At 39.7% G+C, this 18,959-nt stretch overlaps 1 protein-coding gene across 1 annotated transcript in view; it reads left to right on the top strand.

Moving 5' to 3' along the window:
• Positions 1–5,429: 5,429 nt before the first annotated feature.
• lrrc17 (leucine rich repeat containing 17) overlaps positions 5,430–18,959 on the top strand; it is a 28,848-nt gene continuing 15,318 nt past the window's right edge. Inside the window, exons 1-3 of the mRNA XM_063501038.1 lie at positions 5,430–5,785; positions 14,635–14,992; positions 15,938–16,424. Of these exons, the coding sequence (XP_063357108.1) occupies positions 14,720–14,992; positions 15,938–16,424 (760 nt within the window). The 5' untranslated portion in view covers positions 5,430–5,785; positions 14,635–14,719. The remainder of the gene's footprint in view (positions 5,786–14,634; positions 14,993–15,937; positions 16,425–18,959) is intronic.

The following is an 18,959-nucleotide window of genomic DNA, read 5'->3' as shown; positions in this document are numbered from 1 at the left end:
ACACAGAAAAGTACCAACAGATGGTATTACATGATCCACATGCAATACCATCTGGAAAGCGTCTGTTTGGCAGTGGCTTCATTTTTCATCATGACAATGATGCCAAACATAAGAGAGAAAGTTCAGGCTGTGTTGAAAAAGATGGTCGTACCAAATATTGCTCATTTTCAGGCTCATTGGAATTGTACAAACTCTGGTTTTTCATTATATGCTGTATCTTTTTGCATGCTTTCAATAAATCACCTATTTCCTATTTTCCAAGCAAAATCTAAAGAAATGGGGTGGCTCAAGAATTTTTCACAGTGCTGTTCATAAAAACACATCATCTTGAATTCAATACAAGGCACATTGTTGTTTATGAAAATAATGTGTTTGATTTTTATTACAATTTTTTTTATTGCTTTTGACCTTTTGGCAGAACACAGAATAACGAATAATGAAGACACTGAAAAGAATGTACATTTAGAATAGTTTACGATTAAGAATAACAAATTCTCTAGTTTTATCTCTGGATTTGGTCTTCACTAAATCCACGGTACAAAATAAGGCTCTTTCCTGCTAAATCTTCCACTGTGTTCTCTAGCTAGTGGTTAAAGCTAGGCATTAGCTAGCGGCTAGCCGCCTACCATTTGGGTATAGCATACCAACTGAGCTACGGAGCTAGATGGCTCACAACATCACTGTATTCATTTTTCAAATAAACAATGAACAGAGGAGCATGAGGCCTGCAGCCCATAAATGCTGTCAGTAGTCATTATTCACCTTACTCTCAGGAATACTTTAGGGATGAACCATGGTTTAGAGTTATATTGAGAGCTGCAACATACTGCCATGGAGACATTGCTCATATTTGTCTGGAATTATCCACCGCCCAGGGTTTAAACCAACACTGTCACTTATTTAATAATCATTGCCAAATTCCAGAAAATATTACTTACAGTTCATCACGATGTGATTCAAATCTGCCGTGGCTCTCGGGATGACAAATTGTGACAGCAGCTGATGAAGAAAATATATCCAAAATATCTCCTTTCCACCCTCCTGTTAGCCTCGATTAATGGTCAATATTACGCTAAACGCAGTTACAGCTAAGCAATGTCTTAATCATCGGAGAGCATTGAGCCGAAGGCAGTTGTGTTATTGTCTTATTGATGTCTATTTCTTCTATTCTCAGTCCAACCTTCATTTGTCTGTTTGGGAAATGTTATGATTTTTAATCCACAATGACATCCAGAGAAACACACTGTCACAGACACCCAGTTAATTACCCATGTGAGAGCAAAAAGTATAAGAATGACTCTTTTTATTTCTTGGAGTCAGTGTTTTGCTCTCTATTTCACTGAGTAAAACAGCCATATTCTACCATTCTGGCATCTTTTACTTCCTTAAACTCCTCTTCAGGTACAATAAAGCAAAAGGGGGGTGAAAAAAAGCAGGAGAAGAAAACTGAAGAAGAAAAGCGGAAGCGGCTGAAAGATGACAACGCAAAACAAATTAATCACCTAAAGGAGTGGAAAGAGGAGGAAAGGGGCATGTAAACAGTGAGGAAATAAAGACGGGGGGGAAAGAAGGTGACGTAATTTCCAGAGCAAAGGAGTTATTAATGCTTGTTGTCTTTGAAGTGAGCAATTACCTGTGGAGTGTGTGTTGAATCACTGCTGTACACTGACAGAGAGTAACAGAAGGGATTCAGTGTGCAGCACTTTGATTAAAATTGGATCTACATTTATAGCCAGAGCAGATGGAGATACAGGGTCATCTGGTTTGTCTAAATACTTGCATCCGCATGAACAGCGTGTACATGTGTTGCTTCAGCATGCTTCCAGACTGTTATGGATTGCGGCCAGGTAGAGAAGCATGGGACTCTGAGAAAAAAACATTCAGAGGGAGTTAGACAGACAGAACCAAATTCAAATAAAGTCAGGCAATAAAAATGAGAAGAGGAGAGCAGAGTTAAGTGACTAAACATGCAGGTTATTGAAGAGTGTCTCATAGGTGGTACAATACTAAAGGCTTGGCAAGATCTCTGATGTTGTTGCAAAGAAAACAACATCCAATATGTGTCCTTGTGCAACTGTTCAATTACTTTCAGTGCTCCTGCTTCTCTGTGTATCTTTCACACCCCCATTTCACAGGGGAAAAGTCTGAATGAAATTCAGCTTTAACTTCATTTGAATGAGGAGAGATCATTTGGAAAAATTAAATGTAATAAATCAGTGTATTTGGAGATTAGACTCCGGTAGGAGATGAGTTGCACAAAGCACAGTCTGAAAGGGAGAATGACAGAGAGCATAGATTTAAACCCTGCAGTAGAGGCTGATTGGTTCAAAGCAGGCACGCAAGAAGATGATTGGAGCAGAGTATTGAGCTAGACAGCGTGGGAAAGTGGTAGTAATATGAAGAACAGACTAGCAGCTGAAAAGCAGGTAGATGAGCGATTACAGATCTTAATTGCTGAACTTACACATAAGCTTCATTAGAAAGCTGTTTTTGTGTGGCTAAGCAAAAGGCCATAAAAAGATTAAACATTAATTGATTTAGATGAATTTCTTCGTTGATTTAAGCCTTTAGTTCCCATTTACTCCTGTATAGAGTAGAATAGAAATATATAGAGTGATTTTATAAGCTTTGTTTTGCTTTGTTTTTTTAAGCCTTCTATTAGAACTGCTTTATTTTTAGAGCTATAACCAAGTATAAACACAACTTTTAGCTGCCTTGTCTAATAAAATTAAATATTCACACATTTTGCTTTCATCAAAGATTATTTTGGAAGTTTATATGCCGTTTGGAGGTTATAAAAAAGTTTTAAATAGATGCAGTGGATTCCCAGGTTGACCTGGCTCTCAAAGAATGTTTGAGACATTTTAACAAGGCACACATCCTTCATCTCCCCACTGGCAGCACAGCTGCCCTGGCACACAAACAGATCTTCTCATTCCTGGGTATTAACAAACACACACTCAGGCAAAGGTTTTCTGACTGTCCTGCATGCCTGCTTTTGTGCATGTGTGTGTATATAATTAGCTTCAGTGTATGTTCATTTACCACTGTTAAGTAGGCAGGTTATATAGCCTTTTGAGAAACTAAAAACACTTTGCATGTCCCCATACCTGCTGTCCTACATACTAAAAATAAGTGTTCTGTTATAAGTACCCCCAGGCCTTTTGAAGTGTTTGGCAGTAAACAATCCCTTTAAGAAGCTGCAGAATGGTGGTCCTAATATGGAACTGTTCCACTCAGTGTTGATCTAGAGACCAGAAGTGCTGAGCAGTATGTTGACTATCAGGGATTACTTGTCTCCTACTAAATTAAACTTCACAGATCAACAAAACACTATTCTGTTTTGTTTTCTTACTCATGTTTGCAACAAATTGCAAAGTGTGTCAAGCTAATATGTTTACTATTTAACAAAAAATGTCAACATTTATCAAAGAAATTATTAAAAATGCGCGAGTAGTCCTGTGTTACAGGACAAGTGCTAAAGCAAAAAATACACTGTTTGTACATCCACTGCAGTCCTAAGTTGCATTTGAGAATGTAGATGCCCACTGCAGTATTATTAGAGTTTAAATAGTCTTCACCCTCCAAACTCCCTACTGCAGAGTGTGTGTGCCATTTCATTTTTGCTGATGTGAGAACTGTGCTTGAGAAGTGTAAGTTTCTTATTTTGCTGCATATGTGTCACATTCACATGTTGCAGATCATCAAACAAATGTTAATGTTAGACAAAGATGATAAGATAATAATGCAAAATGCAGTTTTTAAATGATGATTTTATTTATTAAGATCTCAGTAAACAATATTGTAGTAAACACACCGCAGACCAGTCCACAATTCAATGCTTTTCAGCATGACTGTGGATGCAGCGCCACAGACCACGCACTGCCACAAATATATTATATGAGAATCTAATGCAATTCAAGAACAGGTGAGAGACAAAATTATTGACATCTATGAGTCTGGAAAGGGTTATAAAGCTATTTGTATGGTTTTAGGTCTTCGGTGAACCATGACGAGAGCTGTTATCCACAAATGGAGAAAATCTGGAACAGTGGTAAATCTTCCCATGAGTGGCTGGCCTACAAAAATTACTCCAAGAGCTCATCGATGACTCATGTAGGGGGTCACAAAAGAACCCAGAACAATATCTGAAGAACTGCAGGCCTCAGTTACCTCAGTTGAGGTCAGTGTTCATGATTCAACAATTAACTGGGAAAAAATTACATCCATGGCAGATTTCCAAGGAGAAAACCATTGCTGACCAAAAATAAGGGTGCACAAGAGTTTGGAGAAAATATTCTGTTGACCAATGAGGCAAAAGTTGAACTTTTTGGAAGGTTTGAGTCTCATTACATCAGGTGTAAAACTAATATAGCATTTTATAAAAAGATGATCATGCCAGTAGCAAAGCATGGTGATGGGAGTGTGATGGTCTGGGCCTGCTTTGCTGCTTCATAGCTATCAATAGCTACTTGCTATTGATAGAACCATGAAATCTGCTCTCTGAACTGCTGCAGGTTCTTGCCATTCAGCAACCTGTAGAATATATTGGCTTGCTTGCTTTTTATGGACAAATGCAGAATCATCTGATTATATACTAAATACACAGCTGACAACACAAACTGCTTGTTAATTTTCTTGAATTCTTAGATTGCAGCTTGTTTTTCTTCTTTGATGCTCTCTGCACCCAATGTTTCATTGCTGATTGGTTAAAAATAGAAGATCCATTCAGTCATCTGTTTGTGAAAGCACCTGCCCTTTGTCAAATAGTTTCCAAAGACAATTTCTGACATGGTTCTTTGCAACAAGCAATCAAATATGACAGATTAATCGGTGCATGAACATCAGCCAAATGTAATGGCAATGATTTACGGGGAGTACAAAGCACAAATGTTAAGGTGCTGATACTTAAACCCATACTGTGACGACATAGTATAAAAATCCAAATGAGCTCTGGTTACTTCTCTTGTGCTGTTGTATCCTAAATTGATGCAATCCAGGTGTTTAGTGGCAAACTGTTTGCAAAACCTTGTGAAACCACACGCTCTGCTTGCAAGATGTATGTAACATCTTCCAAGGACTAATAACAAAACAGTGCTTCACCACTAAAGCAGATGTTGGAAGTGGACCAAAGTTATTTTGGAACAAGCCTGTAAAGATTTAAGGTAAATCTAGAAGGTTCTTTCTTCCTTGAGTAGCACAACAGAAAAACGAAAGAGACAGACAGGCTGGCACACTGGTGTTTGCATTGGTGGGCGAGTGCATGACTTCACAAGCTCTCTCTTACTCTCTATCAGGCCAGTTAGCAGCACATCTTGGGGTAAGTCCACTGCTTCGAGACGGAATCAGTGCAGGGTTGGAGCCCTCCCACACGTGTCTGTGTGTGTGTGCATACTGCTAAACCAGACAAAGCCTTGTAGCTCCTTCGAGAATCAGTTTTACATTGCTTGCAGTCTCTCTCTCTCTGTCTCTCTCTTCACACTTTCAGTACAGTCTAGCTCAGTGGGTGAAAAGCAAGGAGTTCATGAGAGAGAGAAGGAGAGAGATAGAGAGAGAGAGAGAGAGAGAGAGAGAGGGAAGGTGAGAGAGAGAGCGAGAGAGAGCGCGAGCAAGCGCAGCCACTCATTCGTCCCTCACTCCAGGCTCTAAGTTTACAGGCAGCCAGGCAGATTTTCTTGGCTTGGATGCAGCGCTCATGACAGGATTAGGAGCCTGGGATACAGGATCAACTGGAGATCTGCAGGTCCTAGTGGATGAGCCCAGGTCAGATTCTCACCCTGCACAGGTAGGAAAAAAAAACAGTGCATCAGACCTTTCTACATGCATATATAAAAATTTGCAACCTCGGGATTGTTCAAAGTATATTTCTTTAACAAAATCGGATTCTCCAAGTGTTAACAAAAGGCCACAGTGAACCAGTTAAATCATAAAGTACAAGGGTGCAAAGTTGCAGAGTATTTAGCAATAAAATGTACCAAAGTGTTGACTTTTAATTTTAACAGACATATGTAACTTCCCCTTTGTTTTAACCCCTTTGTTCTTTAGAAATTACAGGGAGTTTAGAGGCGTGCACTAACAATGAATGAAAAAACTCTGTCAGTTTTCATTACTTACTAAAGGATTGATAGTAAGAGAGTCAAAGACAAGTTTTGGCAAATGCAGAAGCAAAATTGAAATTCTGGATTGAGCGTCGGGCAGTAACTCAATAACAACTCATCACAAATGTGAAGCTTTGAAAGGGGAGAAATGAGCAACACACAAGTGTGTAGAGCATGCAAAATGCAATTAAAACTCATAAACAGGGAGGAGATTAGAATTTTTAAAAAAAAATAATTTCAGCAAAGCTCTCTCTTGTTTCTTGCTCTGTATTTCTTGATTTGTTGAATTGCTGAAGTAAGCATTCTTTCCACTATGAAATTTTTAGCTGGAAGTGCTGAAGAGGTGCCAAGTTTATTTTAAAATGTGTGTGTGGGCGGATGGGGATCATTGTCGCCAGAGATTAATTTTGAAATCAGGAGCGAAACATCCAAGTTCTTGTTTCAGATGCTTCCTTCTTATGTTATGTAACTGGCTGGTGGTCCCGCTCACACTGCTGCGACAGATTGAGCCGAGCACCACTTCTGCCAGGGAAAGAGGTGAATTTCTTTTCTTGGACACTCTTTGCACTGTAAGGAAGAAATTATAGATAGCCACGCCCTTATAACCCTCCTGTTGTGTGCAACTTCATGTTCATTGAGTGCAGCCGGTTCTCTATCTCGTTGAAAATGAAGAAGCACTGCAAGAGATTTCAAGAAATGGCAAAAAACATTTTCAAAAAGTTTGATGTTAGAATATTCTAAAGGATCCACACACTGCTGCACAGATTGTGCTGTTTTCTCGCAGGTTGCTTATATTTGATTATATTTGTGCATGTCCTTGCAGCAATATGCACACACAGATTTACATGCCCTCTTTTAACTGAAATTCCAAACGTATGCTTGGGAAGTGGGAGCAGCATGTGGTTTCACCCTGAAATTCTTCAGGGAGAAAAGGAGAGAAGAGAAACTTGGTAAACTTGCAGGTTTACTCTGATTACAAAGTGCATCAGTGCCTTTTAGTAAAACGTCTTCCTTCTCAGTCTTGTTGCAGTTACATTTAAAAAGAGCACGCTGGGGTAAGAACACGAGTGGGAGAACTCTGTTTGTCTTTACCGCTCAGATGTGTCTGGCACCAAACCAAAGCTGGGTGGTGGGGGAAGGCATTGTGCATGCGTTTGAACTCTGTTAAACATCTTGTGTCAGCTTTTGAACTCCCTTTTAAAAAAGTAGACACTGAAGGTTGAGGACATACTATGTTACCAAACACCGCAAAATATTGCATAATTATAAGATAAAGCACCTCCCCTGCTCTTTGTTTTTTAGGATGGGTGGTGGTGGTAGGGTAATGACTCCATAATCTTTACTTAAAGCTGACCATTTTTCCCATACAGGAGTTGCACAGATGCAGCTGGACGCTGGCCTCTCTCAAAGGGGACCAACTGCTGATTTTGGACATGCTTTTGCACGTGTTTGGATTTCAAAGTGTTCTAGAAAGCTGTTCCTCGTGGGTCTTGCAGGGGGAAGACACAAAGACAGGCAAAATGGCTCGTTTCTGTCAGAAAAGTCCTCCTTCTGCTGTTTGTTTTTGTGAGCGGGGGCACCTCTGACCCTCTCCGAAACACTCAAGCGTTCATTTTCTGTCTCCAAACATTTCTTTCAGAGCACTCTCAGTTTTCCTCCACTGCAGAAATGAACTTGTATGGTTTCAATTAGGCTCTCAGGGACGTGTGAGGGTTCTCTCTTGAATGCTTTCTACATGCGCAGCATGTCTGTCTCTGTTACTGTCTAATCCTCTCCTTTAGCATTATGGGTTTATTATTAGACTTCCCTCCCACTTCTGTTTTCTATACATTCCCACTGTCTGCACTTTTATTATTTCCCTGTCTCCATCTCTGTCTGTTTAGAGTAGCTTGTCGGCAGGTCTGTTAAACAGTTGCACTTGGGCACACATGCAAGAGGGAGAGTTAACCCAAAGGAAACAAAGCAAGGTCACTGTATTGGGAGGCTTTCCAGTGTATTAAAGAAGAAAAGTCACCTATCACATATAAGCTCACTCCTTGTCCATGCGCTCCAATTTTCTGTCTTTTTTTTCTTCTCTTGTTAACTGTCTGACTTACCAATTGATGGCTTCCGTGTGCATGTGACTTGGATGGAATTTTTACATTTCGTATTAGTAGCTAAGCAGGAAAACCTCATTCTTGTTTTTACAGCCTCCCCTTCTTGTTCTCACTTCTCTCTCTAACACAGTGGCCCTTGTGTTTCTGAACTGTTTCCCCTGGCGGTCTGAACTCTTTCCATACCAAGTCCACTGTTACTGGAGCACCAAGATCCTCTGTGGTCGACCAGTGCAGGTAGCCACTGTGCAGTCTGAAGGCTTTGCTGGCGATATACTGTTCCACTAATCACTACAATTTTCAGGTTTTTTTTTTTTTTTTTTTTAGCTTTTTAGGTATGCCCTGCTTCATCATCAGCCTGGAAGTCATTGCTGTGCTTTTGACTTTTCTTTTTGTCATTTGTAAACCAGCAACAGCGCTCTATCCTGATTATGTAATATCCCTGCAGTCATCGAGAGGCCACTGGTGGTCTGTGCTTTGACCCACAGATATAATCTGACTAGATCTATTACACGGGTACCTTTTGCTGTTGCAGTTTTCCCCCAGCTGGCCAGGGTTTAACCAAAAGGCTTTCTTCTTTGCTCTTGGCTTAACAAAAACAGTGACACTTAAAACCAAACAAAAAATATCTCCTCTTTGCCAGCAGGAATTTCCCTTTAGCTGATGTCACTTTTTTTGGTAACTTTAATTTTGCCTTTGGGACTTGCACTTTCTTCCTGCGGTTTCTATTTAGTCTGAAACATCTTTTGCATCTGGTTTTTGAATAAACGAGCAGCCACCATCTGTATTTGTCCAAACTGCAGTCAGTGCCTCTTCTTCTCTAACTCCCTCTTCCTGATGTAGGTGGTATGCGATGGTGTTAGAGGCCAACCTGTCTGCTCTGGTCTACTGAGCCCAAATGGCCCATTTGAGCCCACACAGACAATTCAGGAAACATACACAGACACTCAAAAACAGAGCATGGTCAGGCATATGTCTACGGGTGCCTGTTGCATGCGTACTTTACTATCTGCTTTATTATCCAGTACTCACAGCCCTAAATTATGTGTATGTTTTGTGCAGTATGGGTACTACTGTACATACAGTCAACGAATCACTTGTATCTTTTCGTTTTTTGCACAATATCCATTTTTATTGCAATGCAGTAAACTTTTATTACGTTACTATTACACTACTAGAAATTCCTTGAGAGTAATCATACAAATACTCACATATGAAAACAAATCCCTAATACCTTATTTTGTCTGCATACAGAAGATGTTGTATTTAAAGATATAATCACAAGACACTCAATTTGCTAGTATCCTTTAGTCGTTGGACGCACTTCAACTCTTCATGGCATCGCTTCAACAAGGTGCTGAAAACATTCTGCAGAGATTTTGGTCCATGTTGACATGTTAGTATCACACAGTTTTTGCAGATTTGTCAGCTGCACACCTGTTATTCAAATCTTCCACCGCATCCCAATGGTACTCTACTGGATTGAGACCTGATAACTGTGTCAGACCATCTGAGTACAGTGAACCCAATGTCATGGTCAACAAACCAGTTCGTACATTTTTTGAGTTACTGTTAACTTCCTATAAGAGTGATAGTTCTCCTCTGAAATCAACAAGGCACTTTTTCTGCCACTTACTGCATATTTTCCCTGTTTTTTGGGCCATTTTCTGTAAACTCTAGAGAAGATTGTGTGGGGATATCCACAAATCAGCAGTTTCTGACATGCCTGTCTGGCGCTAACAAGAATGCCACGTTCAAAGCCACTTAAATCTCCTTTTTTTCCCCATTCTCATCCTTGGTTTGAATGTCGGCAGGCCAGCTAGACCTTGTCTACATACCTAAATGCATTCAGTTCCTCCTGTGTGATTGGCTGGTTAGTAATTTGTGTTAAAAAGCCAATTCGACAGGTGTACCTGACAAAGTGATTGGTCAGTGTAGCATAATTGGTAAAAACCAACCTGAAGAGCACTTCACAGAAAAATGTAAGAGAGATTACTGTAGAAATGGATGACGTTTTCTGCCTTAATCCCTGTCCAAAAAATCAAGCTACTTTTAATTGGTGCTTAGTTGGGGTCAGTATACACTCAGCTTGGGTCTGGAGATCTTTCACTTATTGCTTTATTATAACACGTTACTTTGGTAGGTGCTTGAAGGCATTTGATGTTGTGTTCTCAACAGAACAGAGCTGCCTCTGGGCAGGGTTATGTGAAATATTTTACGATTCATATGTGCAAATCTCCACACCCTCTAACAACGTCCTATCTCATGCGTGAACTAAAATCGGGCAATTGTTGCAATGAAAATTAAAATCCAATTTGATTTTCATGTCCATCACATGCTTTTTGTATATAATCAGAGAATGCTTAAAAACTGAGACTACAACACAAGTAATCTCACTGTTTGAGTAGTAACTCTAATGCCAATACTGAAGTTAGGAATGGTCGTGCGTTTACAGATGTATGAATGTAATATGAATGTTATAATCTGTTACTATTTGATGTGTTACACCAAGCTTTGCTCATAAAATGACATAGGGTTAAAAATAATAGCACTTTGGACAAGGCACATTAAAGCTGGTTCAGCAGGGAGACAATATATTCAGTTAGATCATTTCTAAGTTAACACTCTCTGCAAACTATCCCCAAAACAAATTCCTCAGGCTTAGGTATTTATTCAGTGGTTTGTTTTCATTTGTGTCGACAACTTCAAGCTCTTTTGCTTATCTTAAGACTGCATGCATCAATTGTCTTGTTAAAAAGTTATTGGTTTCTTTGAAAAATAAATTCCTCACAACTGAGCCAGAAATGCAAAAAAGTAATTAGTAACAAGAAAAAAAAAAACCCCTCAAAGAACATGCTGTATCTCTACCATTGTAAAGTAACCCGGAGACAATTAAATGTCACTCTTGCTAGCAGGCAGGACTTTTGCTGAACTTGTGGATAAAACTGTGTTCCAGACTGGGCACAGACATGACACTATCCACACAAAAATTATGAACAAAAAAATGAACTATGATTAAGGTCTCTGAGGCACAAGAATGGATTCGAATTCTTTGCACAGGTTTATTTTCACGTAGTCAAAACGCAAGGACTAGTTGCTACCACATTTTATGTCTAGACCAAACTCTATTCTTGTTCAGGACAGATGTTATAGTGGCAGGAAAACAGTCTGTGTGATATTTAGAGACGCCCCTGAGGATAAATGGGCCTTCTGTAGATGTTCTAAGATGGAGGGAGATAGTTTTTTTTCTTTTTCTTTGACCGCTTTGGGTTGGCATACACTGACCAGTGGTAGCTGGAGTGGGAAATAATACCAGAGTGGAAGGACTAAACTAGTCTGCTGTGGCCATGGGGCTAACCAAAGGGACGGGTTTAGCCTGAGTGGGTTTATTATGGTCACAGCTGGAATGTGTGCTGGATAATGTAGAGTGACTATGCCAACAGTTGTCTAGAAGCTTGATAACCACCTAGCTAGCTAGCTAGATAAAAGAGAGATAGACCAGCACCACACTTATATGTATAAATGGGTAGGTATACATCACTAGTGGGTTTGACCCCCTTTTCTTCATGGCATATATTCAAAAGCTTCTGGAAATATTCTATATAGATTTTGGTCCATACTGACATGATAGCATCTGCAGTTCCTGCAGATTTGTCAACTTCACATCTGTTATGCAAATCTTCCATTCCACCACAGCCCAAAGGTGCTCTATTGTGACATGGCTTGTTATCCTGGTCAAAGTAGCCATCACAAGATCAGTACACTGTGGACATAAAGGGCTAGACATGGTCAGCAACAATACTCAGGCTGTGGTGTTTGAATCATTCTCAGTATTTTATGGGGCTCAAATGCACCAAGAAAATATCTTCCACACCATTACCCCACCAGCAGCCTGAACTATTGATTCAAGGCAGGGTGGATCCATGATTTCATGTTGTTTATGCCAAATTTTAACTCAGCCAACAATGTCACAGCAGAAATTGATACTCATGAGACAAGCCAACATTTTTCCAATCATCTCTTGTCTAATTTTGAGCAAGTCAGTGTGAACTGTAGCCTCAGTTTTCTGTTCTTAGTGGACATGAACGGCACCCAGTGTGATCTTTTGCTGCTGTAGCATGTTTGCTTCTAGGTTCAGTGATGCTCTTCTGCATAGCTTGGTTGTAAGAAGAGGTCATTTATATAATATAATATAATTATTATTATTATGCCAGTTTAAATGGCTTAAACTGAAAGCACTTACATTGGCAAATACTTAAATAGTGATACACAGGGGATGTGTCTGGATCTCCTCAACAAGTCTCTCTGTGCTTTCAACCTGAGTCTAGTCTAGTCTGGACTTTATACGTGGCACAAGTCTCTCATTGTGTTAAAACATGCCACTCATCAGCTTCATAAACATTTAACACAGGATCTATAACATGTTCTCTTGCTTGCACACCGGCACATAAATACAGAGAAAGAAGAAAGACAGGCACAGTTAGGCAGATAATGATAGGTAGTGACTTAGAAGACCAATTCATTAAGTTCTTCTTGGGTTTGGAGAGACAGCTCGCTGGAAAGGAATTGCTGCATATGATGGCTTCAGTGAAAGAAACTGAAGGTTTATGTTTGCTTCATTTGATTAGAGCTCATTTGTAGATGGACAGAAGATTTCTCAGTGAAGTGCAAAGTATTTCCCCAGATACATTCTCAGCTGTTTTTGCTTGTAGCTAGCTATCATGCCCTGTCTGTTCTTCACAATGGAGCGACACCATCTGCATTGACAGGCTTGTTCCACTGTATGAGTCTGAAAGACGGTAAGAGAGCTGCGGTTTGGTACAGTTGGCCTTAGTCAGCACACACGTGTGTCTGTATGTGTGTGCGCGGTGCACGTTGGCAGACCTGTGGGCCTTCCCCTCTTTTTTTCTTTTTGGCTCTGATAACACAAGGGATTCATGACTCATATATTTTGGCATGAAATGTGCACACCCATACACATGCGCATATTAACATAGCCAGCAGGCTGTGAGAACAACCGACTGTAGAGTAAAAAAAAAGACAATTACCATCATTATTAGGCAATAAATAATAATATTTGCAGTCTTGACATATTCATATTTGTACCTGATGACAGTGTTGGAGTTTGGCAGTGCAAATGGCAAGAACAGCAGACCAAGAAACAGACATACAGGCTCTATGTGGTTTTAAAAGAAATGGTTTATTTGGGAAATTTGGTAGGCTGCTGTAAATATGAAACTACAATCAGCCTTGTTTGCTTAGCAAAATGACTGGAAACCAGTAGAAACAGCTTGCCTGCATGTGCCCTGATATTTTTATTTTTTTTTAAACCCAAAACTGCTTACATTACCTTTTAAGTTCACTAATTAACACGCCACATTTTGGTGGTTTGATCTATATAGTAAATGGTGTGTAAACAAACCGCAAACTTGTGGCTTTACATGGTTTTTTATGTGCAGTACTACATCCAGGCCAGGTTTCTGTGGTTCTGGATGATCTTCACTGGTTTTCTGGGAACCTCACAGATAATGAAACATATATTGTACTGTCAAACTATCCAACTAACACGTACACTGACACTCGTACAGGTGGCAAATATATATACATAACACACTTGTTACTGTATTGAGCACTCTTGGTGTCTTAGATAAAAGACACCAAGCTCTAAACACATGAGCTCTAAACACATGAAACTAAATGATTTCAAATGCAATACATACACCCCATCACCCTCTACTCTACAACATAAACAATTCCTATATTATAAGGAGAAAAAATATGTTTAAAAAAATCTTGAAAATACAGCTTTGTTTGGCTGGAGGCAGAAAACAAAGAAAACTGAAAAAAAGAAAAGAAAACTGTTATGAACACACATCAACCTCGTGAAATGTCTTTTCATTTTTTCTCAAAACCCCCTTTTCCACCCCCACACCCCATTTCTGCCCACTCCACAATCGCTCAGCTTTTCCACTAACTCTTTCAACATGTTCAGCATTACTGCTTTAGTTGTTGCCACCGGGACAGATATGCTTTAATAAAACAGATTCTCTTTATCTGTGTCAACTTCTCCTTTATCTTGCACATAAATGCACACAATAATGTGATGTCAAACACTGACATTTTTAGGTTTTGTATTCTATAAAAGCATTCAATGCAAAGTGCTCATGAAGATTTAAGTAGTGGCTTCTGACAAAAAATTAAAAATAAGTGTGATTCTCAGCAAATGGGTTCAGGTAATCCTCAAATCCCTGGTATAAAGAGTACTGAGGAAAACCTGCACATGTACCAGGAGAACATCCAAACTCCACACAGTAAGGCCCAAGATGCAGGGTCTTATTAGGGACTCTCTTGCAAATCTTTTAGGATTTTGTGAGAAGTTTCCACTGAAGACCTTTGAAAACTCATTTTCTTCTCTCCCTCTCTTCCTCTGTTTGTGCCACCAGCCGTGACTGACCTGTATCCCTTCCTCATCCAACTTCCGAAACTGACCTGATTGCCAGGCTCCATCCTCTCCTCTCCTCTCCTGTCATGCGTCTCCTTGTTTCCCTCCTGCTCTTGCTACTCCTTGGATCAGCGGAACCCCGGAGAGGCCGTCGGTCAAAGGCTGTGGAGAGGGGTGCAAGGGGCCATGTACGGGGTAGAGGCAGGCCTGGCGTCATGAGGCGTCAAACTGAGGTGTGCTTGGAATACATGGAGTCAGGAGAAAAATACCTTGACTGCCAGGATAGGCAGCTGACCACTGTGATGCAGGACTGGCCCAAAGATATCCACCACCTACTGCTGGCGAGAAATAGGATTCAGGTATTTACAGGCAGATTTCTGTTCACCTGGTGCAGAAATAACAACTGATGTTAATTACAGCGGACTGGAGATAATTTTTTTTTTTTTGCAAGAAATTGGGTTCTTTGCAGCAATTAAGCCTGAGTTAAGTATCCATAATCTCTTACTCTCAATGCTTCAGATGGCTTGTTGATGCCATGAGCATCTGTGCACCAGTTATTTGGGAGCAAGATCAAAGACAGATTTTTCTTCCTTATGTGTGCAGTTTTTTGCATGTCTGAGCAAGTACAGGATGTTTATGCCGCAGGTGTTGAGAGAACTGAAAATGTTAGCCTGCAGGTTAATAAGTGGAAATGACTGAGCAATAGACACTGATGAAAGCAATGAAAACAGGTATAACTTATGCGGGAAGGAAACCGGATCTTGTTTTATTTTTATTTGTGTCTTCGGCACTTTGTTTTGGATTTAAACAGGATATATTTTATAATTTAAAACATCTTTAACATTTATTTTTTACACTAAAAATATGTAATTTGAAAAGTTAGATACTTGGAATTACGGATAGAGAAAACTGACCCATGCTGGGTCTTTCACCACTTGCAGCACTTTGGGTTTACTCTTGCTGTTCAGAAATGGTAATCTTAACATAGTGGACCACTGTATTTTCCAAATGTCTGACATCTGGCTCCAGCAATATGGGAATTTTAAACTTCAGGCTCTGACACAGTTGCCCATACACCAGTGGGTAATGCCACAGTAGTTATGGCCATCTTTTATATAGAATCTGTGGTATAACATGGGTCAAATAGCTGTAGGAGGCTAAATTCCTACAAGCTGCAAACTGCAGATGATTGAAGTTTTTTAGTACAGTAAAGATAAGAGTAATGCACAAGTAAGCTGATGGTGAATGCTACCATATTGTCCAGAAATGCAAATAAAACAACTCGAGTACATCTCTCCTTTCAGGTTTTGAGGGACAACATGTTTGCTCAGTTCACCCAGCTGAAGAGCTTGGATCTCCAGCAGAACCGCATCTCCAGGGTGGAGGATGATGCGTTCAGTGGCCTCTCCCAGCTCAAAACCCTGCTCCTCCAGCACAACCAAATGACAACAGCCTCCGAGGAGGTCCTGCTCCCCCTACCCCGCCTTACTTATCTCCGTCTCTATGACAACCCGTGGAGCTGCCTGTGTCCCTTGGAAAGCTTGATCAGAAAACTGCAGCTGCCAGGCAACCGCAACCTGGGCAATTACGCCATATGTGCAGAGCCTTTTTCACTGAAGGGTCAAAAACTGAAAAAGTTGAATGTAGACTCGCTGTGTGAGGAAGACAAGGGGCCAGAACATGGAGTTGTAGAACGGCCAAAGCCTCCGCCAAAAATAAGGAAGCCAGATGCCACCTCCATGTGCCGCACATACATGTTTCCCAAACCGCTGCTGGACTGCAGCAACAAAGGTGAGAGATTGTCAAGTTCTGTATCTCTATATCTTTATCTATACATTGTGACCTATTCTTTAAATCTGTGTCTTCTTGGCTTTAAATCTGAGGCAAGAAGACACAACTTGGATGCCACTATAATATAAGTTGACATATGTAGGTCTCGGTTGGGTCAGCAGAGGTTACCTATTAGCAGCATTGCTATGAGGCTGCTGGTTTGTCCAGATGTTTTAGAAGGACTGGTGTGAAGGTTTGTGCAGAAAATCTTGGACTAAAAGCACCTTATTAAAAAACTCATTTACAGAGTTTGTTATGTTCAAATGGTTTTTTATTAACTGTGAAATGGGGGGAAAAATACTTTTTTTGGACGGTGAGCATTATATACTGGTTGGGGAAGTTGTGGTTAGTAAAACCACACAAAAATCATCTTACATCCAAGCTTTATTCTTGGAAATGTGGTGAAAATAAGAAAATATTACCATGTACTGAGCTGGTGAAACATAGTAATCTTTATACTACATGTTTGTTTGCCTGTTAGAAAAGTTGCATTTTTTTGCAAATTAACTACAACTTTTAAAAAGTACTCCGTTCATATTCACTCCTCTTCTATACCACTAACTAAATGCTGAGTAGCACGAGCCCAACTTTACATTTAAGCCATAAACGCAACATAAAGAAGAAGCCATGTAGGCAGTAGGATGTGATTATTTTCTTATCACTGACAAAGTATCTCAAGGACATCACTGAAAGCAAAGCCAAGGTGCAGTACAAGGAAATTTATGGCATTTAACAGTTGTTTTCACTAACCTGTCAATCAGATTTAATAAATTTTCTCTAATTGAGGGAATGTTGTTCTGGAATGTGACTTTGACCCCGTGTATCATTCTAGCTTTAGTATATTGATATAACTTTTAGTCAGAGTTAAAAAGACATTATAGAAAAACACTGAGATGTTTATTATTAGTGCAATAGCAGAAAAATGATCAGCTTTAATCAAACTAAATGTAGGAATGAAATAAACTCTGACAAAGAACAATTTCATTGTTTCTGAATCAGAAAGTGTTTATTTGTTTGAATCCAACCAATTTCAGGTGCTTTGCTAAACTTAGCCGCTTCTTTGTTGCAAACAAATAAACTGCTGTGAGAGGAGTACTTCATATGAAAAGGCACATTTATTAGCTTTGCTCAGCGCTCTTCGGGACACAGTCATGCTTATTTGTTCACTGAAATTAGGCGCAAGAGTTTTTTTGTTGAATTATGTTTGGGTTATAAGCAGGCGGCAAGCAGAGATGTGTTTGTTTTATTAGCAATTTCTACACTGGCTGTCTGAGCCTCGGTGGGCGGAAAGGCGTACACTCTCTTCTCCTTTTTCAAACTCTTGCTCAGTAGTGGAAAATTTAGGATTAAAAAGTAAGGTTTCATATATATCATACATGTACAGGTTTTTGTGTGAAGGCAGATTTGGACATTTTTCTTTATCTTATCACACAGTATTTTAGGCTTGTTCTTGTTATTACCCATCATGTAATGTGACATTTGATGAGTTAAACTTTTGCAGTACTATGAAAAAGTATTTGCCCCTTCCTGACTTCTTCTTCTTTTCTTTTCTTTTTTCTTTTTGTGTGAATTTCGTAGGATTTTTCACATCATCAAATAAATATTAATATTAGACAAAGACTACCTGAATAAAAGAAAAAAAAAATTGCAATGAAGCCAATGAGTCTTTGACATCTCTGTGGAGGAATTTTGGCCCACTCGTTTTTGCAGAATTGTTTTAATTCAGCCACATTGGAGGGTTTTTGAGGCTTTGCAGCGTCTAACATGTGGGTCATGTTAAAGGCTTTCTTTGTTTTTCTGATCCACCTTTTCTGACCCAAAAACAAAATGAACATTTTGGATTGGCCGAGTCAAAGTGCAAACTTAAATGCATTTGAGATGCTGTTGCATGACTTTCAACAGGTCGTTCCTGTGGGCCAGAATTCCTCCACAGTGATGTGAAAGACTCACTGCCAGTCATTGCAAACACTTGATTAACAAGGACTGGCGCAACCAGTTTTTAGGTTTAGGGGCAATTACTTTATCACAGCACTACATGTGCGCTCTAAACTTTGCAAATATAGTCCAAGTTCTCACCCAGGTTTTCACATCTGGTTCTGTCTTTGCATTAAGCTGTCACTATGAGACTGTTGTCATAGTGACCCCAGTGTTGCCCTCAAAAAGACAGAGATGGCAATTTCTGAATTTGTGCAGATCCCTCGTGGTTACTTTCATGTAGCCTCTCCAGTTGCTCTTCTATCTTCTTTTTGTTGTCCTCTCATCATCCATTTAATTTAACACACTGTTTAACACACACTGAAACTCTGACACTTTCTGCGTCCATTATTCTGACCAAGTCCCACATGAGGATTTGAATACATCTATCAATGGTGAGCTTGTATCCTCCTGAGAAAGCAGTCTTTCATAGAGAATCGACAAGCCAAAACCACACAATGCAGCTTCTGTGTTGTAAGGGCCTGAAGAAGCTTTTGCATATTTTCCTAATTATTTTTTTTC

This window comes from Pelmatolapia mariae, linkage group LG17, assembly GCF_036321145.2.
Source record: "Pelmatolapia mariae isolate MD_Pm_ZW linkage group LG17, Pm_UMD_F_2, whole genome shotgun sequence".
NCBI lineage: Eukaryota > Metazoa > Chordata > Actinopteri > Cichliformes > Cichlidae > Pelmatolapia > Pelmatolapia mariae.
This window is presented reverse-complemented; position numbering and strand designations above follow the sequence as displayed.